Source organism: Erpetoichthys calabaricus, chromosome 8 (assembly GCF_900747795.2).
Source record: "Erpetoichthys calabaricus chromosome 8, fErpCal1.3, whole genome shotgun sequence".
In the NCBI taxonomy this organism is placed as follows: domain Eukaryota; kingdom Metazoa; phylum Chordata; class Cladistia; order Polypteriformes; family Polypteridae; genus Erpetoichthys; species Erpetoichthys calabaricus.
The window spans coordinates 151283731-151309491 of record NC_041401.2 but is presented as its reverse complement, the minus strand read 5'-3'; the positions used below and the strand labels follow the sequence as shown (position 1 = coordinate 151309491).

At 35.4% G+C, this 25761-nt stretch overlaps 1 protein-coding gene across 1 annotated transcript in view; it reads left to right on the top strand.

The window, feature by feature from the left end:
* The first annotated feature begins 7908 nt into the window (after positions 1-7908).
* Positions 7909-25761, top strand: part of LOC127528897 (uncharacterized) — a 55971-nt gene continuing 38118 nt past the window's right edge. Inside the window, exons 1-6 of the mRNA XM_051930524.1 lie at positions 7909-8263; positions 19545-19889; positions 21499-21636; positions 24237-24420; positions 24876-25123; positions 25203-25377. Coding sequence (XP_051786484.1) covers positions 19805-19889; positions 21499-21636; positions 24237-24420; positions 24876-25123; positions 25203-25377 — 830 coding nt within the window. The 5' untranslated portion in view covers positions 7909-8263; positions 19545-19804. The remainder of the gene's footprint in view (positions 8264-19544; positions 19890-21498; positions 21637-24236; positions 24421-24875; positions 25124-25202; positions 25378-25761) is intronic.

Sequence of the window (25761 nt, the reverse complement as noted above, 5' to 3'; positions counted from 1 at the left end):
ACGAACGAGGAATTCCCAGTAAGTGCGGGTCATAAGCTCGCACTGATTAAGTCCCTGCCCTTTGTACACACCGCCCGTCGCTACTACCGATTGGATGGTTTAGTGAGGTCCTTGGATCGGCCCTGCCACGGTCTCTCGCAGCCTCTGGCAGAGCGCCGAGAAGACGATCGAACTTGACTATCTAGAGGAAGTAAAAGTCGTAACAAGGTTTCCGTAGGTGAACCTGCGGAAGGATCATTACCGGTTGTGCCGACCCGTCATTGGACGGTTAGGACCCGAAACCTCTTGGGCCCGCTTCCCTGCCCTCTCTCTGGAGAGGTGGAGGGGGCGGAAAGGGCAGCCTCCCTGGGCATCCTTCCCCTCTCCCCCCGTTCTGCCCTCCGCGCCCGACCGCCGTCCAGCCCCATCCTTTGCTCTGGGAGGTGGGGGCGCGGCGGCAGTCCTCCAGTTTTCAGTCACGGACAATTGTATGTTGCTCTCTCCAGAGTTCCATCTTTTCATTCACTTACAGTCGTATCCTCAAGCCCACCCCATTTGGACAACTGTGTTTTTCAGGAAGTGTTCACCCATCAATACATAATTATGCAGCGTATGCTATGCCGCGGGTTGGCTAGTTACTCTATAAAGCGATATGCTTTCACTACATATCACACGCTCTCTATGGATCACTGGAGTAACCCACTACTTAAAAGCAGTCAAGCAAAAATAATTTATTTTAAATGTAATCTAAACACACATGACAAAAATTTGACTTATTTGAGCAACAATACATAGCTAATTAATGGCATAATTCTTTATGATTTGCGATCAGCCATTTGAAAATTTTATGAATGTGTTGTATGTGTGTCTTTTTTTGTGTGCTCACTTCATTTTAAACATTGATAGCTTTTGTAGCTGGTGTTGGGTACAGTAGTCTAAACCATTTGAACCATGAAGAGTACCATATAAAAAAGATTTATTAATTTATTTAGTTTCACATATCAATCATAGTATGGAATTCCTGAAAATTAATCTTAGTTAGAACGATACTCAACACTAAACACCCCACTAATATTCACTTTAGGGAACCATTATAAAATATTCCCAGTGTACTGTAGGACATCAAAAGAATGCAAAACAAAAGCAGAGTCAGTGGCCTAATAGGATAGTTGAAAAATAAATACATAAATTATTTCAAGTTTTGTGTTGTTCCTTGTAAAGACTTTGTTTTCACATTGAGTTATGGAGAGTGAGTTAAGATTCTTCCAAATAAACACAAAAAAAACTTACATGTGAGATCTGAGTAGATTCATTGTTGAGTAATCTCATCACATCTGGTGTGACAAATAATGTTAGTAGAGGAGCGTAAGAACAGTGTATGTTATGAACAAAATTGAAATTCATTCCTTGTCTGATATTAAAAAAAAAATCCCTTTTCCATTTTTAACTAAAAACATTTGGTGGTGTGCACCATGAAAGTAGTTGATCAATTCTGGAAGAACTATCAATATCTTCATTGCTAATATATTCAAGCATACAGTACTGTACATACTGAGTGGAGATTAGGGAAGTTAGGCAAGTTCCTTTTGTCGAAGTTTATAGTGTGTACATAAACAAATGGCTAATGCTGGAAGAGTATATTTGATGAACTGATCAAACGATGCAAATACATTGTCAATGCAAAGGACTCAGAAAGTCTGAATACCAAATTATTTTTATGAATTAGGCACTGTGTAAATTAAGGAAAGCTAAATATAGGATTATCATGCACTGGAGCAACAGGGAATAACATATCTGCCTTGAAGTGTCCTTATTTTCTTACATTCTTACATTAATTGCATATGTTAGGTGAGTTGTGCACCATGTAATCATTTATAATGGCATGCTAAAGTCTGTTTGTCTACTTCTGCTACAGTAAGTCATTAAATCTCAAAAGTGATGTTTAGCGATATTTATGTAAGACACACAAGGGACTGAACCTGGACACAGTATACCCAAAGGTGTCACTTGACAGAATATAAATATTGAGATGTTATCCTAAAAGAAGTTAATGGTAATAGCAGCATATTGTAGACAATAACTTAGTGTTTGAAATGCTGCTCTTCCACTAGCACCTGGCAGAAGGCTGAGCTTCGTATTTGTTTTAATTTCCTGAAGGTTTTTTGTTCGGTGTATAGTATAGATCCCACGCTGATTGGATTATCTTCAACAAGTAATGGTGATCTTGATATCTGATTGGTTTCTACCAACATCATCATACAACTAACAAGACTGTAGATGAAATATTGTTTAATTCTGTGTCATTTTAAAAATCCATTTTGGTTGTTTGGATTGATTTAATGTTGTACAATGCTAGTTTTTCTGTGCTAAGTGGAATCTTGGTTGCAGACAAAGTACAAGTATGCAAAGTGGTCTGGGCTGATTACTGTGTTAATTTGGAAAAATTAATCTGAAACAAGAAGTGCATTAACGAATATTGTGATTAATTCTTCTGATTAGAAAAGGATCAAAAAGGTTGTTATTTGTTTTATGAGAGGGGCAGTGATATCTTTTGAAGAGCAGTAGGAGATCAGTCAGTACTGAGTGGAGTTTGTTTGCCAAAGACTAAAATCATAAGAGTCAAAATCTTAAGAAAGAAACCTTAAAAAGAACTTGTCCAAGAAACTCGTTTTCTCACATCCAAAAACACAAAGAGCCTTTTCATTAAAAGAAATAGTTCATACAATTACAACGCATCTCGCCCTGAAATAAAGTGGCCCACAAAACCATGTGTTCACAACCCTGTGATATTATACAGTGCATCCCAGTAAAGCATGCCCCCTAGAGAATTATAGCATTGTAGTAACCAGCCCTGAAATGGAAACTTGATGACAGCACAAAAATGTGAGTAAACATAAATAAACAAATATGAAGTTTTATGACATACAGTAATTGTGACAGAGAAAAGTAAAAAAATACAGGAGGAAATGGGCATCATGTTCAATGTAAACAGTGGCCTGAAAAAAATAACATTTAAAGCAAAAGTGTAGGGAACAAAAAAGTACAAAAAAGAAAAAAGTACAGGTAACACCGCCTATCTTCCATGTGGGTAAATACACACCTATCTGTTGCTCATGCTTGATGTTGTCTGATGTTTTTTTCCATTTCCTAGTCTCCTCTCCAGCACCCTGTAAAGATTTTTACAGGATAGCTAGGTATAATACAGCTATTTGCAGAATCATCATTTCAAAAAATTAAGACTGTCCTGCATCGTAGTTATTAGCATATTTTGACTTGACCCGGCACTAGCCATCTTGTAGGTTTTGATCATGGTCCATGTAGACTTGACTAACTCTGATACTAGTAAAAGTTTATGGAGAACTCTGGAACTGAGGATTGAGAAAATGAACTCAATACACATTGAACATTATTTGACTTAATTCACTGCCAAGATTAGAGCAGGTGATAAATCCATCTCTGTCTTAACCAGATGGTCAAAAAACATGAGCTTAGGCCTGATTGCTGGCAGGTCAGTCTTTGATTATTGGTTCAGGGTGCCCTTGTACCATGTTACCATATGATGGAACATCACACAGTCTGCATATGCAATAATAATTCATAGTTTAGGTCTGCAAAGTAATCCTTTCAGATTATGCATTTCCAGGCATCAATCTAATATTCTCAAAATGAGTATTTAAATCGTTTAAGACTATACCATTTAGCATAGCAGCTACTGTCTAAAGGAGAACAAAATATTCTAAATGGTTTTTGCTGTGCATCTGTTCACAAAGAATGACATTTGTTTGAATAAATCTAAAATACACTGTAAATAACTCCAACAGAATAATCATTCAGGATAATCATACTTGTAAATCCCCATGCATTTTACATTCCTACCGTCTCTTCAGAATAGGGGTGAGTCCACTACTGATTATACAGTCCTGTCACAGAATTAAAGCTATTCACAGAGGTACAATGCCTATAAAGTGTATTTACGCCCTTTGAAAGTTTTCACGTTGTATTATTATTCAAGACAGTTTTAATTTACAGTGGGTTTTATTTGCCGTTTTTGACACAACAGAAAAAGAAAAAGACTCTTTAATGTGAAAGGGAAAACTGATATCTGCAAAGTGTTTTAAATTAATTACAAATATGAAACAATCACAAAAGAATTCCCCCTCTTCATGCCAGGATTTAATAGATATATATCTTTGGCAGCCTTGACAGCCTTGAGTCTGTGTGTACAGGTCTTTATCATCTTTGCACGTCTGGGCACTTCAGTTTTTCTCCATTTATTTTTTAAAAGTGCTCAAGCTCTGTCAGGTTACATGATGATTATGAGAGAACAGTCATTTTCAATTCGAGCCACAAATTGTCAATTGCAGTAAGATCTGGACTCTGACTTGGCCACTCCAGGACATTAACATTGTTGTTTTTAAACCATTCCTGTGTAGCTTTGACTTTATGCTTGGAGTCGTTGTCTTGCTGGAAAACAAATCCTCTCCCAAGATTCTTGAAAACTGGTTTTCCTCCAGATCCCTCTGTATTTAGGTGTATTCATTTTACCCTGTACCCTCACAAGCCTTCCAGGGCCTTCAGCGGGGAACTATCCCAGAGCCTGATGTTGCCATCACCTTGCATTATGATGGGTATGGCATGTTTTTGATAATGTGCAGTGTTCAAACATGGCGCTTAGTCTGATGACCAACCAACCTTCTTTCAGCTACACCTCCAAGCAAACTCTAGCAGACATAATGTGGTTTTTTTAGCAGTGTTTTTCTCTTTTCACCTTTCCTATAAAGCTGTGACTGATGAAGTACATGGGCAACAGTAGTGTCTACGCAGTCTCTTCAATCTCAGCCATTGTTGCTTGTAATACCTTTAGAGTTCTTATAGGCCTCTTGGTGGCCTTCCTAAGTAGTCTTCAGTTTCTGTGGATGGCCTGCTCTAGGCAGATTTACAGCTGTGCCATATTGTTTCCATTTCTTAATGACTAATTTAACTGGACTCTAATGGATATTCAGTGACTTGAATTTTTTCTTGTATCCATCCCCCTGACTTGTCCTTTTCAATCACCTTTTCACTGAGTCGATCGAAGTGTTCTTTTTTTGGTTCATTGTGTAGGTTAGCCCACAGTATGGACTCACCAACTGGACCTTCCAGGTACAGGTGCATTTATGGCACAATCAACATAAACCATTTGACCTCAGACAGGTGATCTCCATTTACCTAATTATGTGACTTCTAAAAAAACTGAGTTTGCCAGTGATGATTTAGGTGTATCATATTGAAAGGATGAATACTTAGGAAGTTATTTTGTGTTTTATATTTGCAACTAACTTTATAGAAATCTGTTTTCACTTTTAGTTTTAAAGAGTCTTTTTCTTTTAATCAATGTCAAAAAAGCCAGATTAAATCCTCTGTGATTCAATGTTGGCAAACAATAAAATGTGAAATGTGAAAACTTCCAAGGGGCAAACACTTTATATGGGCATTGTAACTTTAATCATATCTAACTAAAGCACAAATGTCTTTCCCAACAGTTGAAATGTTTATTCACATCTGTGCCAGGTCTAGCCTATATGAATATCCCATTCATGTTTAAAGCTTTGATAGTTGTGTCTATCCAGTGCTGTTTGTTGAGGTTTTTCCTCTCATTTTATTTTTGATTTGTCGTTTTGAATATATGAAGCACTTTGAGCATGGGAAAGATGAAATATAAATGCATTGCATTATTATTATTAATGTGGAAGAAATGTATGCCACAAAATAATTTTACAAATGGAGGTTTTTACTTTACAAGGGCTCATTTCAGCTTTTTTTTAACAACTTATGAAAAAATACATCCTTTCTTTATAGTAAAATTGAAACACTTGGATATGTGACTAGCTAGTACATCTGAGAAAAACAAAAACCAAGCTAGCTGAAAGCTGAATCCACATATCCTGTTTTCCATTTATTTTAAACAAAGATATTATCTAAGTCTTATCAGTTGAAGGCCATAAAACAGGAAGGGAAATCCTTAATGTTTTTTTCACATTTCAATAACTCACTTAGAAAGTTAAAAGCTCACAGTTTATACAATATAAAAATTCATTTTTAGTTAACTTCCACAATAAATACTTAAAAACAGGTAGCCACTAAAGAGCGCAGAGTTGTAATCAGTTGGGCTGTTTAAAAGTGTACTTTAACTCTGTGGTTAAAGTTGATTGGCTAATGTTAGCCAGTGGGAGTATACCATTTTACTGACTTTATAATTAATAGGTAAATAAATACACAATAATGCATGATTTCTCCAAAATATTGCCAAATAAACTTGTATGAACCCTGTGCACTAGAAGTTTAAAATTTTCTTAAACTCATTGACCAGGTCAGTTCTTTCAGTGTCAATCATGTTGAAGAAATCCAGCATCTTTGGATAAGTCTTACAAATTCTAAGAAAGACGCTAGTAGTAATTAGCTTGTCCCAGTCCTGGCATAACAGAGGGGCAGGTAGGAATGTCCTGATATTATAACTTCTTTCATATTAATACGAAATGATGAGAGCGTATGTTCTAATGAAAATAAATATCCTATAAATGTTGGTTAAAATATAACCGATTATAATATAAACCAAAATAATGTGCATTTAAGCTAACATTTGTACTTCCAAATATATTATTTTAAATTTACTTGTATTAAGTAAACCATTTTGAAGCAATATAAATAAAGATCTTTTATGTTTTAGAGAGTTTCAGTTAATTAACATTTTTTGAGGTAAAGAAATGTTGAATCCTCACATTGTATAAAGTAAAAATATTATTGCCAGGCCATTAGAATTATGAGTGCTGTATATCTTGCTATGATATTCTCCTGAATAACTTGTATATCAATGTTAACACTGCTGACTGTGGTCACATTCTGGCCCAGTCACTGTCTGTGTGGAATTTGAATAGCCCCCCCACTGATTCTGGGCACCGTGGTCTTCTTTATTCATCTCAAAGACATAGGTGGTTATAAAGTAGCTTGACTGAGAACTACAAACTGGTACAAGATAATAAGGGTGTATTTAAAATGAATATGCCCTGCAATAGGCTTCTACATTGCACCCAATGCTGCTGGAATTCCCAGTGCCACTTAATTAGATTAAATAAATTTAAGGATATGTATCATAATATTATAATATTTCCAGAATTATCAATTAAAACCCTACTTAGAGTTACTTATGCTTTAAATGGGATGAAGCTCTATAGTGTCCTACATGCCAGTAGTGTTATCACCATTTTTTGACTTGTTTTAAAAATGTATTTAGATTATTTACTGAAAAAAGATATACAACTAATGAATAAATAGTATATAAACATATTATGTATATGTTTGTTTGTTTTATATACATTTTACTATTTTTATATATATATATTTTTTTTTTCTTTAGCTTCTTTAATGTTAATGATTTCCCCTTAGGAACAAATAAAATATATCTATCTATCGAAAAAGCCTTTATAGATTTATTCAGTGTCACAAACTAGGCAGAAACAAGGAATAACCAGTTTTACAGGCTGCATAACTCGTAACAATTTGGTATTTAAAGACATTTTTCACTGACCAACTAGACACAAATTATTCCCAACATGAATAATATGTTACTGAATAATAAAAATATTTTTATTGTCATTTTTAAAATCATTTGTAAATGTTTCAAAACACATGACTGTATACTATAATTCATATAATTTAATAACATAATTATTTGAATTCACATGAACTAATAATCTGTTAATCATATCTTTATTCATTAAAAGCTACTGTGGAATAAAATGTTATTTGTTTTTTATTTGAAATATATGTAACTTGAACTTACTGTGACAGTATGTCAGTACTCATACAAAATATTTGTGATCAAGAGTATAATCATTGATTTTTACATAGCTAAGCTAATAACCATTTCTGTTCTTTTAATTTATCAGAAGAAACACCTCTTTGAAAATCACACATGTGACTTGCTGTGGCATCTTCCTTCTGTTGGCTGGACATTAACCATCGTTTATTTGGAATTATAACTTTGCTGTGCCTAAATGCTGGTCATTACACTTCCTCTCCTGTTTCCTGGATGCTTCCTCTAACGATATATTTACATTTCTTGGATTCTTACCCACTGTCATGACTGTTCTGGGACTTTTTCTTTCAAAAGCTGAATGCTGACATCTGTGGTTGCTGCTTGTTGACTTCTCCATTTGCAAGCTGGAAGAATAACATGGCGATTGCTGCTTAATGGTTAGTCCATTTCCTGGCTGGATCCTGACCACTGTGGCTAGAGTTGAACGAAGTATGCCATTCATATTATTCTTACTGGAATACATTACTTCTCTGAATAATAACTGCATTTTAAAGAAAAGTCATTTTGTTGTTGTATTGTTGATATTAAGTACTATATTGAGAGATAAATATGACGTATACTGTCATAGTTAGGTAATATAAATAGATCCATAACAAATCTCACTTTTCAAAAAAAGCATCTATTTTCTTTTAATAGTTTGATTCTTTCATTTAAATAACTGTTTTATTGACATACCAAATTGAATCATAATTGAATACAGCATAGCTTTGGAAGAGTATTGAAGTGGAGTGCCAAGGCTGTAAGCCCCTGGAATCAAAAGTAAAGGAGTACGGTCATCACTGATGAAATTCTGCGCAAGGATAATACTCAGTTATATAACTTAGCAAACGTGAATGTTAAAAAAAATGATAGCACGATCATACAAAATCTAAAATTTCGTACCAACTTTAACTTACGATTGGTTAAGATATATTACGGTGTGCAAGCCACCCTCTTGCCTGCTTATTACTTTAATTTGCTATTGCTAATGTCTTCACTTAGATAAAGCATGTCTGAATTCATCTAACCTGTGACATTCTGCAGCCCTTGTGTTCATGTCTCAAAACTAAGTATATTGTCAAATCTGGACAAATATGCTTTTAACATTAACCTTTGTTAGTGATCTCTAATAAAAACACTAACACAAAAGAAATATTGTATTGTTAGTTACAGATATTGTTCAGTAGACTGTTTTCTATTTTTTGCTTATAACACTGTGAAAGTATTGTGATTTTCAGCTAGGATGAGATTTCTATTGGTGGATATAGAAATAATAAGAGTAAGAAAAAGAAATGATGTAAACCAAAAATTGAATATAGTTATTAACTCTTTTTAAATATTTGCCATAGTAGTGAGCGGTGAGTTCAAAAATTGCTCATCAGGACTTACTGTAAATAACAATTATTTAGTCATCACTTAGTCTTAAAAATAGACAAATTTTACCTCAGCTGACAAGCATCACCTGACAGATTTTACATTTGTCATTTTGTATTTAAAAATAGGCCAGATTGCAAAAGATATTTTTTGAAAAAATCTTGGCGTACTCCTCGTTATAACACTGCGCCAGTTCTTTGATTTTTGAGGACATTTATGTATGCATAGCTCTCTTAAGGTCCCATCACAAAACTGTGACAGAACTGTGGTCTGGACTTTGTTTTGGCCATGGCAAAACTTTGTATTTTATTTTCTTAGGCATTCACTTGTAGGTTTGCTGGTGAGGTTAGGATCATGGTGCCGCTTGCTGAACATGGTAATAGCCACGAACATTAATACATAACAGGGCACACATGACTACTAACTACAGCACCAAAATAACTGCTCATTTTTTGCAACTAGTTAAAATAAAAAAGAATAAATGGAGTTAGAAATGATTGGTATATAAACTTATATAAGTTTAACATAAATAAAGCTTTTTAAAGGTAAAGGTTGAAAATGTTAAAACTGGGATTAATACTTTAGAGTTCCAGAGAGAATAAGATGATTGATTGCCTTTCGTGATTCAACCATTACAACAGTGTTGCAACCAGTGCTGGCAGCAACAAAGCTGTACTGGAATTTGCATACAGCTTTACTTTGTGGTCTTTAGAAGACAGACATTGCAGAATGTCAGCCTTCTCAAACTTTTATAAACACAAGCACAGTATTGAAGATGATTTAATATGGATTAAGAAATCAGTGTATTTAAGTTAGCATTTACTTTTGTCAAGACTTGGGGAGGAACATTCTGATTTGGATTTAGTTTGTAGTAAGTTCATTGAGGAAAGGAATTGCAAAGAGCACCTGAAAGGTTTGCTTAAATCTAATCAGTGTTAGAAACGTGAAGGTTTAGTCCAATTACAACATTAACCAACTACTGAAACCAACATAGGTTGTCAGTCTTTTTCTGCCTTACTCTTGTAAAATAATATTAGTATGAGATTTGAAGGTGGCACGGTGGTGCAGTGGGTAGCACTGCTGCCTCGCAGTTAGCTCCCTGCGTGGAGTTTGCATGTTCTCCCCGTGTCTGTGTGGGTTTCCTCCGGGTACTCCGGTTTCCTCCCACAGTCCAAAGACATGCAGGTTAGGTGCATTGGTGATTCTAAATTGTCCCTAGTGCATGCTTGGTGTGTGGGTGTGGGTGTGCCCTGCGGTGGGCTGGCACCCTGCCCAGGGTTTGTTTCCTACCTTGCGCCCTTTTTTTGGCTGGGATTGGCTCCAGCAGACCCCTGTGACCCTGTAGTTAGGATACAGCGAGTTGGGTAATGGATGGATGGATGGATGAGATTTGAAAGTCCCCACAGTACTATGGTCTACCACGTTACTTGGTTATTTGATACCAAGTATCTATGATTATCTGTTTTAAGAAATATTTTTGTAAAGTTTGTGGAATTTTTTCTTTAACAAGTTTCCATCTGCATCCCCAAATTCTTGTTGAGGTAAAGAAACAACTGTAATACATTTAGTAATTCCGTACCATGTCTTCTCTTAATTTTCTTTTGTTTAATCTGAAATAGTTTAACTAATTCAATCTTGTCTCAGTGCTCATATCCTGCAGCCGTGTAATCAATCTAGTTGCTCTTTAGTGGATTTCCAAAGTTAAACAATCCAAACCCTCTCTATTTAAAATTCTGTTAGCCTTTTTAAGCCCCTCTGTGCTCTGCCTAGATGTGGACAGTGGGAAGTCCACCATGACTCCCAGGTCCTTCCAATAAGATGTACTTTCATGTCTTAGATCTATTCAAATCCAAAATTTTCACTTTATGTGTAATACTTGACATTAGTTAACATTAAATTTTATCTTCCGAAAGTCTGCCCAATACTGAATGCTGTCCAGGTCCATCTATAATGGTTGAACTGAAACTAGTTTATCTGGCAGTCATCCTAGTTTAGTATCATCTGTAAATTATGAATGTTATATTTTTGTCAATGTCATATATTTATATATAAATGTGACCCCAGCTCTGTATCTGAGAAAACATTTCTCTCAAAAAAACCCTTTGCTTTCAGAGTTTAAGCCAATTTTATTCTAATCTACACAATGTTTAATTAAATGCAACTACTTTGAATTTGATCCCAGCCCTTTCACATTATTAGCCTTATTAAAGTCTCTTTGAAAATAAGAAACATCATACGCACTTCTCGGATAAGTACTGTATGCACATACTGTTTCATCATAGAAGTCAAGCATATTAGTGAAACACGATCTTTAATGTCTAAATCAATGTTCACCATTCACAAACGCGTCAGTCTGTGACATGTGCTGCTCAAAGATTTTAGTAATTGTTTTCATTAATTTATTAGTGATAAGTGTTAAATGTAATTGTCTGCAATTATTAAGATCACTGCAGTTACTTTTTCTATAAAATTTGACAACATTTGCTTAGTGCTAATCTGTAGGAATTTCTCCAACTTGCAATGATTTTTGAAAAATATGTGAAGAGTTTATACGAATACTTACTAACTTCCTTAAACACTCTAGAGAAAATGGTATCTGGTAATGACAATTACTTTGATTTCACATTTTGTTAGTTCAAGCATGGCTTCTCTCTCTACAATTTCCAACTCAATGACCTTATTAGTTTATTAGCCACTGTACCTACTTGGAGAAAAACTCCTTCACATATGAAAACTTGAAAAATGTACAGCATTTGCCCGTTTAGCTATTCACTAAATGACATTCTGTGAAGTTTACCCACAAGGTACTACACCTCTTCCTTGACTCTGCTTTGACTACAAAATAATGAAAGTATTCCCTAGGGCTGTTTATGCATTTTCTGCCATATTTATTTCCAGTTGTGTCGTTTCTGAACGTTGGTGTCTTGTGTTCATAACTATTGCTCTGATGTGTTAATAAATTGCTTTCACATTCTCAGTATAGAAAGATTTTTGGACAATCACCAAGATTTGAGATGCAAAGGCTCCAGAAAACTACTTTCAACTATTAAATGTTACATAGTTATCTGATCATTTAGGTCTTAAAAACTGCACAACCACAAAAAATTAACTAAACAGATGTAGGAGGTTGTTTGAGGGTGTCGCTTAATATAAAAGTATAGTGAGTGCTAACAACACCCATACATCTATTTTTACTTTTCTAAACTGAACATTTCCATTTACAGGGTCACGTGGAGCTGGAGCCTATGCCATTTACATTGGGTGCAAGACAATTGCAGAGCAGACTTAAATATAGAGAGCATCTACAGTCATTCATAGAGGGTCAATATAGAATATGTTATCACCCCAAAATGTAAAGCTTTGGAATTTCAGAGCAGATCTATTCACGTTATATTATTCAATATATCAAATTATATATTTTCAAATGAGTTGAATAAAAATAGTACCAGATGATTACACATGGGCGGCACGGTGGCGCAGTGGGTAGCGCTGCTGCCTCGCAGTTGGGAGATCTGGGGACCTGGGTTCGCTTCCCGGGTCCTCCCTGCGTGGAGTTTGCATGTTCTCCCCGTGTCTGCGTGGGTTTCCTCCGGGCGCTCTGGTTTCCTCCCACAGTCCAAAGACATGCAGGTTAGGTGGATTGGCGATTCTACATTGGCCTTGGTGTGTGGGTGTGTTTGTGTGTGTCCTGCGGTGGGTTGGCACCCTGCCCAGGATTGGTTCCCTGCCTTGTGCCCTGTGTTGGCTGGGATTGGCTCCAGCAGACCTCCGTGACCCTGTGTTCGGATTAAGCGGGTTGGAAAATGGATGGATGGATGATTGCACATGACAAAGTATGCATGAGGTCATCACTAAATAGGCTATTAGCAAAGAAATGCAAATGATAAAAAAATATGTAGTCCTCAGGAACTGGCATTTGTAAGCTAATAATTTTGTTCAGCTCTGAATTAAAAACAATCAACTACAAAAGACACATTTCCAGATGTACAGCATAATCTAAATTTAGTACCTTCAAGATAAAAATGCCAATATAATTGCATCTAGAAACTGTAGCAGTTGCCATAGGAATGTGGTGAAACTTTAAATAAAAATTCTAGGTAACGCGAGATCATTCAGAATTTCAATCAAAGTCACGCTCCAGTTATCGTGGGATCTGTGTCAAATAAGAGTTAATCCACAGAATGAGTAATGACACACACATTTAGAAACTGAATGAAAAAGACTTTTGAGCTGGCTGAGAACAGCCATGTTACTAAGCGTGAGGTTGTAATCAAATGAGGAACAGGAACCAGGAAACCAGGAAAATATGTTTATTGAAAATATGTTTAAGACCAAGTAGATAGATAGATAGATAGATAGATACTTTATTAATCCCAATGGGAAATTCGCAGTAAACAAAGATGCAAGTTTAATGACTATAGAAAATGCTATGGCTTAACTACGTGGTCAAGACACGGAGCAGTTTTGAATCACAGTTGTAAATGTATGTACTGGCATAGGGAGTGTGACTTTCAATAAAAAAAAAAACAAACTATTGGAATGTCAAATTATACCATACAGGTCTTAAGATATTAGCTGTAAATAATACTAAAATATTGTTCAGCAGAGATTTGGTAATGTCCAGGTATCATTAGAGATGATTTTTCAAATAGAGCATTAGATATTTTAATTCTGTATTTGATTGATTGGTGATTGAAACAAGTAAGCTGGTAGGACAGTAATATGCTAGGCACTCCGAACCATATGCTAATGGCACTGAATGTTATTTTCTTAGTTACTTACCATTAGTAATTATATTAATACAAAGTATATTATTTTATATTAAATCAGGTTAAAGATTCATCCATCCTTCCATTATCCAACCCGCTATGTCCTAACTACAGGGTCATGGGGGTCTGCTGGATCCAATCCCAGCCAACACAGGTTGCAAGGCAGGAAACAAACCCCGGGCAGGGCACCAGCCCACCACAGGGCGCGCACACACACACACACACCAAGCACACACTAGGGACAATTTAGGATCGCCAATCCACCAAACCTGCATGTCTTTGGACGGTGGGAGGAACCTGGAGCACCCGGAGGAAACCCACACAGACACGGGGAGAACATGCAAACTCCACGCAAGGTGGGCCCAGGAAGCGAACCTAACTGCGAGGCAGCAGCGCTACACACTGCACCACTGTGCCGCCCAGGTTAAAGATTTTTTCAGAAAATAAAAAAATGATCATTGAATTCCACTGTCATAGTCTGCATGGTTCAGTCAGTCATTCAATGGACATCAGTGATTTATACTGTATTTGGGCTATGTTAATGAGATAAATCCTCTGGGTACATCACCTTCTCTACTTGCTAGTTTGATATTGCACAATAACATTAAATTATATCATGTAAGAGATAAAAAGAGGCTCATTGAATACTACTAAGCTAAGCTATTTCTAGGCTGGCAAGTACAGTGAAAAGGAAGAGCTATTCAGCAAATTCAGCACTATGCACTTGATTATGTACAAATAACAACGTTTTGGGATGGAAACATCAGTTACATTTACGGCATCAGATGTATGTTACTGCTAAGCCAGCCAGGCATATGCTTTTAAGTACTTAACCTTTACCTATCATCTAAGCTTTAGATAGCCCAACTTATAAGACACTGCCCAAGCAATTGTGTGAAGTAAATGGGTCTTACATTTTATTGGTATTAATGGACAATAGCCATATTAATGACCAATAGCCATATGCTGTATAGCAGTAGAGATGTTATTGCATTATTTTTAAACATTAAAGTGTTTTGAGCTCAACAAGAAAACAAAATTGTCAAGAAAAATGAAAGACTGAAGAAATAGGCAGTACTGAGCAAAGCTATTCTATTCCATTCTGTTCTATTATAATTAATAATTTTATAAAAAAAATATTAGCCTTTTGATCCAGGCTTATTAAACATTATAAGGATAATGTATAAAGAGACCATCTTCTACTGTTAATTGCATTTTCTCATTTTATGCAAGATAAAATATAAATTTCCCTTTCATTTCCTAAATCACTTGCTTCTGGTAAGGATTAGTGGAGCCTATAAGAGCAGGCAGAAAGGGAGAATTGCCTTGAACTGGATGGCCATCACTTATGGGTTTCCCCAAAAAAACAAAACTCTGTGGGGCCATTTAGCTGCTCCAACCACCACAGTAGCATGTTGTTTAGGATCAGCAGGAGGAAATAATTCAAACATTCTTGGAAATAATACACTTCAGCACAGGGTGAACAAACATTCTCCTGTGTAGAACACAATTCATTACCACCCTTGTAAAATTTGCTGCTCAAGGATATCTAATTTAGATTAACAAATTCTTCTCTGCTATTATTCAGTGCAAATACATGTGAGTATGAAAGAAACCATTACAGGCAGATGTGTGATTGTATGTGCATAAGGTGATGTCACGTATAGCTAGTAGTCTAACACACTTTACACTGAGAAATGAATTTTCTTTACAGTGCTATAATCAGAATTTAAAACAATTTTGTAACAACTGTTTTGAAATTAAATTGATAACAACTGACAAATCTTAGTACTAAGATAAAAGGAAACAATCTTTTTTCAAAATATGTAAATACTGCAAACAAAGAATACATTTTTGATATTTCGTGCATATTCAAAGTAAGAAGGGTTCAAAGATGTTCACATCTTTATTTCTTTATTATATATTCAGATCATCTTCAAATGATAGGCCAATTAAGCATTATAGTAGTTTAAGTTTAGGAAAGGCATTTTTGAAATTAACTAATTTTTTGCAGTTCTGGCATAACATAGCATTACTTTCTTTGAAATAATTCACAAATGGTGGGAGTATTTCTTAATTGATTAAATTATGTTTTTTAGTTTACTAAAAATTTTATTATTTTAAAAATTCTTCAAAACTGCACAAAGCACATTAAGAACAGCATATCTGTTTTTCTCGTTTAGTCTCTGAAACTTAATTTTTAAAAGGAAGGCTTTAGTCAATATGACTTTGAATAGAAGACAGTGGCCTAATTTAAAATAAATTCTTTTGCAATATTGAAGGATTCCAATTTCCTGATATATTTTCTGTTTCTTCAGAAATGAATTGAAATCAGTTGATTATAGGCTCATAGGTTAATATTGTCACATGAAGAGAATACAGTTAAATTCTTAAATTCTGTTCTAATCAATATATAACATCTCGCCACTCTCCGGCACCATGATCAAGTGAGCATTACTACTTTATCTTGAAATGCACATAGGTCAAACTTCTCAGTACTTTCTACATCAGTATGCACAAATTTCTAATGTTTTAAAATTTTGTCTTCACACACTTCTTTGCTTGATATGTAGCATTGCCATTTCAATCTGCCAACAGGATTTTTTGTTTAGCCTCTTACTGGTTCTTTCTGACCAGCCCTCATTTGTTGTGAAATTTCAGTAATTTATTTACAGTAATTTATTTGGCCGATGCCTTTATCCAAAGCGACTTACAAAATTTGAGATATAATTCGTTACATTTCTTTTTCCAGTTGGAGCACAGGCAGTGACTTGCTCAGGGTCACACAGAGTCAGTGTCAGGATTTGAACCTACAACCTCAAGGATTGAAGTCTAAAGCCTTAAACAGACTGATGGTGCTAATATTCATTTTTTTCATAAAGAACTTTGTTTCTTCTTATGTATCTTCTGATTGGGTGTTGTAATTTTATTTACCTATGGTGAAAAGTTTATTAGTATTATTGTTATAATAATGTTTAATTACCGCATTGCCATTTTGTGCTTGTGCCAGTTATGCGCTGAACAACAACTGACATCATTAGAATAATACTATAAATACCGGGACGACACAGCTCCTAGTACTTTTGATAAGGTTTCAGTTATTTTAAAAAAATCTTCCGGTATCCTGAATATTTAGGAGTCCTTTTTGACTATGGGTTTATTTTGTACTTTGGTTAAGTCAGTTGGTTCCTCTCATCTTCCTGGTTATGACTCTCTTTCTGTCCATGACTTTGATCGATTTTATGGTCCTGAGATTGTATCTTTTTCTCACTCTCACTTGACCTTGTCCAATCACAAAGAAAAGGGTTGGGTTGGGGATGAAGTGAGCAGTAAAAATACTTCAGTGTGATCTATCAACATAAACAGCACCACAAGGGTGTCTCTTTCTTTACCAATGTATTCTCTCACCATGTTTGACATGGTCCTGCCCTATAGCTCAGTCAAATCTCATAAAGAATTAGAATCACCAGTCATATTTAGTCTAAGCATAGTAATTGGATTGATTTACCCCTCTGCTTCAACATTTAAAATTACAAATCAAATAATTCAGACGTGTTTGAAGTGCATATTGCAGTCTTTAATTTAAGGGTATGTGCATACTGTACATTTCACAGTCACACCATGTAGAAATCACAACACTTTTAAGCTGTGGAGTAGAGTGGTAAATCAAAGAAAAATGTGTCTTTGTTCCAAACATCATGGAGGGTACTGTATATAGGAGGGTTTCCTACATTTCTTTCTTGAAGACTGCAGATACAAATTTGAGAAATTTCTTTAGATTTGACACACTTTGCACCTGGAATTTCATATTGGGCTTTTTTGAAAGGGGGCGCTATACAGAGTATCAACTAAAGGGTGGAAATATTAGTGAAATAAAGAAGTTACAAGATATTAGGTAGATTTGAAAGAGTAATTCAAAATTTTAAAATGATTAGAAGACAAGTTTGCAAAAGTGTTTGTGGTTTTAAAGTGCCTCCATAGCTTTTAATTAAACCACAATTCTGACAGTGCTGGACAGGCTTCAGTCCCCAGGGCCCCAGAGTTGGATTAAATGCATTTCAGAATATTGAGTTGTGCTTCTTCCTTATTTACACCTTTATTTTTAGCATGCTTAATGGAATCCTGACTATTTTGTCTGTCTTGTACCCTTTAAATGACAATTTTCATATTACAGTTAGTAAATTACTTATACAAACTATTACTCAGATTTTAATCACCCCATTGGTTCTAGTTTTAATATTTTAATATTTTATATGTTTTTCCTTCATACTTTTTAATATTCAACACTGTTAATTTGTTTGGAACTTTTGCCTTCAAACTTGCTAGTTTATTAGATCTAGTTGTTGGCTGTTAAAATAGTGAAAACAATTGTTGTCCCAGTCTGCAATTGTTAATTAAGACTTTTAAATTATTATAATACTAATTCCTAGCAAAGATTACTCTGTACAAGGAGGCAGCTGAATTGCTTGGAGGTGAGCAAGGGAAACATCCTAACAAACAAGGACCAAAGAAAAAGCTGTTGTCACACACTGTTAATAAACAGGGACCTTGTCAACAGTCTGTAGTGGAATTGGCAAGGATTTGCTTCACCTAGCCACCTATATGAAAGCTGTAAGCACCTGGCCGCGTGTAATATCTACTGTAGATGCTAATCAACAGAAAAAAATTACACTATGGGTCAGAAACAAGGAAAATGAACATAAATGACATGAACAGGTCCCAAAAGTTGCAATGGCATGCTGAACAAACGATCATTAAACAATATCAAACAGCAATAATGTCCTTCAATGCACAACTGCAGAGTTCTTGACAGCATTCCTTCAGATGTTTTAATAGCAAATGCCTTTTCTAGAGAGCTATGGGGAAACATTAAATACCCACACCTACCAAGTAAATAGCAACCAGCTAAATCCCTGTAGATTGAGGGATGGCTTCCAAACCTCTAGATTGTAATACATGTAATTACTTTAGAAAATATTGGAACAAATGTCAAAAAGCCACAATATTAGTTAAATCACATGAATTAAATAATATATAGATTACACCTATTAAAAATAACTCAAAACGTATTTTATTTTGTTATGCCCTAAAGTATCTTCATGGCAAACTCTTCATATTGAAAGATGGTTCCTGAAAGAGTTTTTAAATTAACTGACTAAAAATTTGTACTCAACTATGTTTTCTGGTAAATGACATTCAAAAAGGAATTTTCCATGTGACTTTTTCTTCTATTTAATTTACACTATAGTTTCACTGATTATAAGCAATAATTTAAAGTACTTCATGAAGACTTTATTACATAAAGAAGTTGATATAATCAGTACTGCTTTCTTAGATTGAGCCATGCTGGTATACAGTAAAGTTTTCAAAATCTGAGACATACTAACTTTTTATTCTTAGTTAAATAACCCTTTGGGGGAAAAGGGGAAGTTCGCTATATTGGTGCAATGAATGATTATTAATATTAAAGTGGTGTTATCATTTATTAGTTTATATTGTAGAGTACTTAATACATTCGGAGTGTAAAAATTATGTGTACATTTTTTTTTTTTTATTGTTTTAAGTAACAACTTCCATATTTATTGCAGATGTACCTGGTTTCTAAAAAGACTTGTGCTGACGTCCTTTTACTTTCTTGTAAAGTACCAAATCCAACGTATAGTGGAGAAACCCTTGGTGGCTTCCTTTTAACCAACACAACTGAATCTTGCGCAGGGGATGCCGAAGGCCACCAATAAGAACGCCTGCTATCCTTGGTGTCCATGCGGCTGTAATGTAACACCACGTTGCACACGGCTTCTTGTCCTTTGATTGACTGAAGCAACGTGTGTAGTTGCAACACAAGGAAATGGACCTAAATGTCGCATTTATTTTAGGTTGCTTTTTAGCAGCAGTTGTGATGAGTCAAATGGAAAAAGACATTCAAGCCAATGGTGAGTATCTGTGAAAAGATTGGAAGCCATTCAGTGTTATGGAGTATCTTACGTTTCAGGTAGAACAGAAAGACATTTATGAATTTATGAAAAAGCTGAACAGTTTTGTTTGAATGAAAGCTGATATTTGAGAATTATGTGGGTGTTTTAGTTAAAACATTTTGCTTTTTGTGAAATATTTTTCATTGCATAACAGTTAACGACATATCAATTTTATAAATTAAGACAAATTTTTTACGTATTTCTCCAAGGCACACTTTTCACATATTCTAAACATTGCATTACTTTAAAAATAACCTGCAAATATGATGAGGTTAAAATGCAGTTGTCAAAGAAATTCACTGTATCTCTCTATTTATAAAAAAAAATCTTGGAAGGCTTGGAAGGATACAATACATGATCTTCTCAGAAGACAATTTGACGTCCCGTGAGAGACACTTTAACGTCACGCGAGACAAGGCAGTGAGACAAAAGGACAGCTGCTGTACAGGCTTTTAAATGATTGAGGCACAGTGCGACAAAAACAATACTCAGCTCAGCAGTAGCAGGAGAAAGACAGCAGCTGATCAGACCGCATCTCCTCAGCATGCGTTCAGCCCCTTCCCCTTCGACAATTTGAGCAGCAGAGACACGAAGTGGCTGGAGTGTAGTGCGCCCAGGGGTGGGGGGAGGGATGGTGGTGGTGAAGCGCAGCGAGCAGGGGGCAAAGCCCCCTAGTCTTACTTAAAATAAATACAAAATAAGTATTAAATAGGAGGCTCAAATATTATATATTCATTATAATTTGACTTGCCCAATATAACACACCCTTTTTAAAGAAAATACTAGTCATTTTTTTTGTCAGTTGAGTAAAAAGGAAAAGCAAAAATGTATGCATTCAAGTGTATCTTAAATGCAATTAATTTCTCACTATTAGAAAGTGACAATCAGATAGAGTTGGTTCATGGTGATCTATGGATGCTTACACTGCTGGTAGAGTAACAAAAAATAACTCAATAACAAAGGCGACAGTCATACAAACAATTAAGTTATTAAGGATAGAATTGTTGGTTATTTTAAAGCTGGATGCGTTGTGACAAATTTTACTATGAGGATGTGACTATCAGGCGGTGCTGGTGGTGATGTCTCCGGCAGGCTTTCCTATCTGCTAGGAATGTTGACACCTGGAAGATCAAACTGCATAAAAGGACCAATAAATAGTGTGAAAAGACTATATTGTTCTCCAAGACCCTTCTCGATTATTGTTCCCATTTACACACTGTCTGTTTGGTTGTGCAACAGGATAGCATTCATCAGCCTGGATAATCCTATATTCTGGTTGAATATTAGAGAATTGGTTTTGACCAAGCATTTTCAGTGCCATCATATGGCCTGAGTAATACCCAACAAATCCTTTGATTAATGGAGTTTATGTAGTTTCAGAAAACTTCCTGTTTCTTGGAAAGTCATTTTCTTGGGGTCTGTTCTGTATACCAGTTTTAAGGTAGTTTAATTACTTGAGGATGCAACTATTGTTGTCATAAAATATATCAAAAATTATATAATTCCATTTAAAATTAATAACTTAGTCTTTCTAAATCTATGCTAACCTGATCATTTCTCTTAAAAGATCCATTTAAGACTGAATGCATTCGAAGAAAAATTCAATGTCACTCAAGGGCAATTTGTCGACTAGATGTTGTGACAGAAACATTTTACTGCCAGTGCATTCCAGGTCACAATGGAGATGGAGTTCACTTTTGCCAGGGTGAGTTACTGTCTCTAATTTTTGAATGTCTGGGCATTATATTTTATTTGTAAAGCTACAAATGACTATTACTCTTTCCCTTTTTCAGTTTTCATTAATTCAGTTGAATTCAGTTTACTTCTGTTTAGTACTCTTCACCGAGTACAGGCTCAGAGGGCTTAAAGACATTCACAGGTAGATACAAATACTAACACAAATACTCAGAGGGCTTAAAGACATTCACAGGTAGATACAAATACTAACACAAATAAAAACACATTTGTTTGAACAGAAAGGAAAATGAAAGAAGTTCAAAACTGATTGACATAAATGGAACCCAGTAATAGCCGTTTATTAATTCATTGTTGAACTGTGGTCATTTGACAAAGGAAGAGATGAAAATAATAACTTCAGCCAGCAGCATCTTTCTGTACTGAAATCGATTTGACAAATGTAAACCAAAGCACACAAGGACGGAACCTGAGAGCCTAATGTAATTTTCCTGCCTATGTAACGTAATAAAGTGGTCAGTTGTGTCAAAGGCTAAACATAAATATAATTACATAATTACTGTCAACTTTCCTTTTTCAGAGGATATTAAAAAGTTGTTAACATGGCAACACTGTGACCATTGCCAGACTGGAATTTCTCAAATAAAACGTAGTACTAGGGTGTTGTACCGTATTAGTCATTATGAATATGCAAGCTTTTAAGGCAACTCAGACCCCTTCTTCAGGCAAGATGTAATATTAATATGTAAGAATATGTTTATTCTGTAGTTTCATTCCTGACAAGTCTTGCAACACTAACTGTTTAAAATGAGTTTTCATATAGAAAAGATTGGGAGGATAATCTAATTTTGGAGGTGTTAAGTGCAGCCCTTTATTCTCAGTGGGGTGATACTGCTCCAACGAGTCTTAAGCATTAAAGTTTGTTATGTTAAATTGTCTAAAAATAAAACTGATGCCTTAATCCACAATCTTTGCATTTCCAGCATCTGTGTTCATTTCATATTAAAAAATAATAATACAGTGGAACCTCGAGATACGATCACCTCTGTATACGAGAAATTCAAAATACGAGGAAAGTATGAGCGAAAAATTCAGATCTAAATGCGAGCATTGGCTCGCGTAACGAGCCACGAGCCAGGCTGTGGGTATAGCTCGCGGCTTAGCGAGGGGGCGTGGTAGCAGTTGCGAGCCGCGATCTGCGGTGTCTGCGTTTCTCATTTAAGTGCACAGGTGGGAAACTGCCCACATCCATGATTGTTCCTGTGGCTGATGGGCTGCAGCTGCCATGTCCTCCCCGCATATATAGAGAAGCGCGAGCCACTTAAGGGGGAGAAGAAGTAAAAGAAGAGAGAGAGAGAGAGAGAGAGCGCGCAGGCAGGCAGGCAGGCAGGCAGGCAGGCAGGCAGGCAGGAGGTCGGTGCGGGAGAGCGAGCGAGTGCAGGCTCGCGTGTAGCTGAACAGTGAGCTGAACAGGCGAGCCAAACAGCTAAAGCAGGACGGTGTAGAGAAGGTCAGCTGCATTAAGAGTGTCTCGCCTGTTGCAGAGCCCGCAGGTGAGACGCTAACAGAGAAGAAGCACCGGGGATTGTCATCTGTTTTTTAAAGACTGCATCCTTTTGACGTTTTAACCTCGTGTTAAAGGATTGTTATTCTTGTGTATTTTAAACCTCCACTTCACAACTGTTTTAAGGATTATTTATTTAAAGATTTATTGAATGCTCTACTGCACTTTGGACACCTGTTTTGATTCTTTTAATAATCAGTTATTATTTACCAGTGTTATTTATTAAAGGTAGACTACAGTATATATAATTTATCAGTGTTATTTGTTAGGAAAATTGATTTTTATGTTAATATATTTGGGGTGCGGAACGGATTAACTGGATTTCCATTATTTTCAATGGGGAAGTTTGTTCTAGATACGAGAAATTCGCTATACAAGCTCAGTGCTGGAACGAATTAAACTCGTATCTAGAGGTTCCACTGTAGTAAGTAATAAACTTGAAGAGTATCACTTCTGCTAACATTTTTGCCCTTGTAATGTTTAAATTGCTAATATTGTCCACATTTATATGAGTAAGAACAAATATGTTTTTTTTTACCTTTTTTTGAGCCTTTTGTACATTGAATATTGCTGTGAAAGGTACAGCATGTTTCTTCTGAGACTGTGTGCCAGAAGCATGAAAATAAACATTAAGGAAAAACTCTTGACATTCATTTTTTTTGACCTCATGCTTTGTTTGTGTCAGTTCTGCTTCCTCTTTAGATGTGCCTAAAGCACTTACTCTGCATAGGGAAACTTGATACATTGTCATTTTTCAGTGCATACATGACACTTTGCTTTTCCCTTCAGGTACATTCCTCTCTTAAGCATGCTGATATATGTTTTACTCTCACAGCACTCACTTGAATACCAGACACATATCATTCCGATAATCTTGAACAAGGTGTTAGTAATGTTCTATTTAATTTATCAGGACATTTCTTTAAAAAATATCTCTCAAACTCAGGTCCATAGCATGTCTTTTTTCCCATTGTCACAGAAAACCATAATTACAGCTTTTGGTTTTAACTGCCAGTGTACTTACTCATATGTTTTATTTATTACAGAACCATCAGCCAAGATCACTATTTCTCCAGAACAAATTTGTGATGGAACATCATCACAGCTATGTGTTGTAAAAAGTGCACCTGGCAAATCTGTTCAGTTTTCAATCTTTGTTGAAGGAAATTATGATCAATACAACATTCAATGGTTTAAGTTCTACTCATCATATGGTCATACATTTTACAGGTAAATATGAGGTAGTCAGCATAATTCTGAGTAAGGCTTCATCTAATCATTAATATAATCTATCATAATCCTTACCTAAAAGGGTCAGCAAATCTAACATTCTTAGGTATTTTATCATTTTAAAATAATTCATTGTACTTTAGATATTCCATTGAACACTTTACAGTACCTGAAACTGTAGTCTAGTACAGCCAGTGTATCACTAGCTGTATCTGTGTATCCTTCGGCTTACTGTATTAAGATTTTGGCAAAATATAAATGTTTTTTGCTTTTAGATTATACATATCTGTAATTATTTCTATTCATGCACTAATTCATCATTAATGAGTAAAGTTCCTTATGTCAGATGTAATAATGTAACAATTGCATTTTAGTAAACACATACTTTATCTTTAGTGAAACACTTTATTCCAAAATTCACTGATCTTAAAACTGAAACAAACTGTCTCTAACAGCTACCGAAAACGGTTGACCAGTTCTTCGCAGTCTTCAGCAAATATTCAAATCTTGAATGATGGTTTAATTGTGAAAATTGATAATGTTATGGAAGATGATTTCTTTCCTAACTTATTCTGGGCTCAGCTTGATATAAGAAGTACATTGGAAATTAGTGATGAACTTCAACCACATGAAATTAGCAGTTATGAAATCCTCAATCCATCTCAATTACGATTTTATTTTGCACTGGATGCTCTTCCTATTGGTGAGAAATATTTTATTTATTATGAGTTTACCATTTAAAATGCTACATGTATATACAACAGTTTTTTTTTATCTTGCAGATATTGGAAAATACCTCACTGGTGACACAATTGTGATACACCTCAGTTCATACATGAATGTCTCTCTAACCAGCTTCGTGAATTGGGTCAAGGAGCCTGACAACATAACACTAATTCATTCTGTACATACTTCTTTGGCCAACAGCACAAACATGATTAAAATTCATGATTTACAGTATGTATTAAAAAGACGCCTATATTCTTTAGCAGATTTTTTTTTGTTAATTGAAGCTTTCACGTAAAATAGTAACTTATTTTCACATAATTCATCATCCTGTTTTTTTTTTTTTTTTTTTTTTTTTTACTTAAACCTGATCCTGTTCAGAGAGTTAAGAGATTTTTTGTACTTAAATTAGAATTAAAATGGTACTAATCCAGGGCAGCACAGTGGCACATTGGTAGTGCTGCTGCCTTATAACAAAGGGACCAAGGTACTTGTTCCATGTGCATGGAGTTTGTGGAGGTTGCATGTTCTCCCATGACCTATGGGTTTCCTCCCACAGTAAATAAACATGCAGATTTGATCATTCGGTATTACTAAATTGGACCCTGCTCTTTG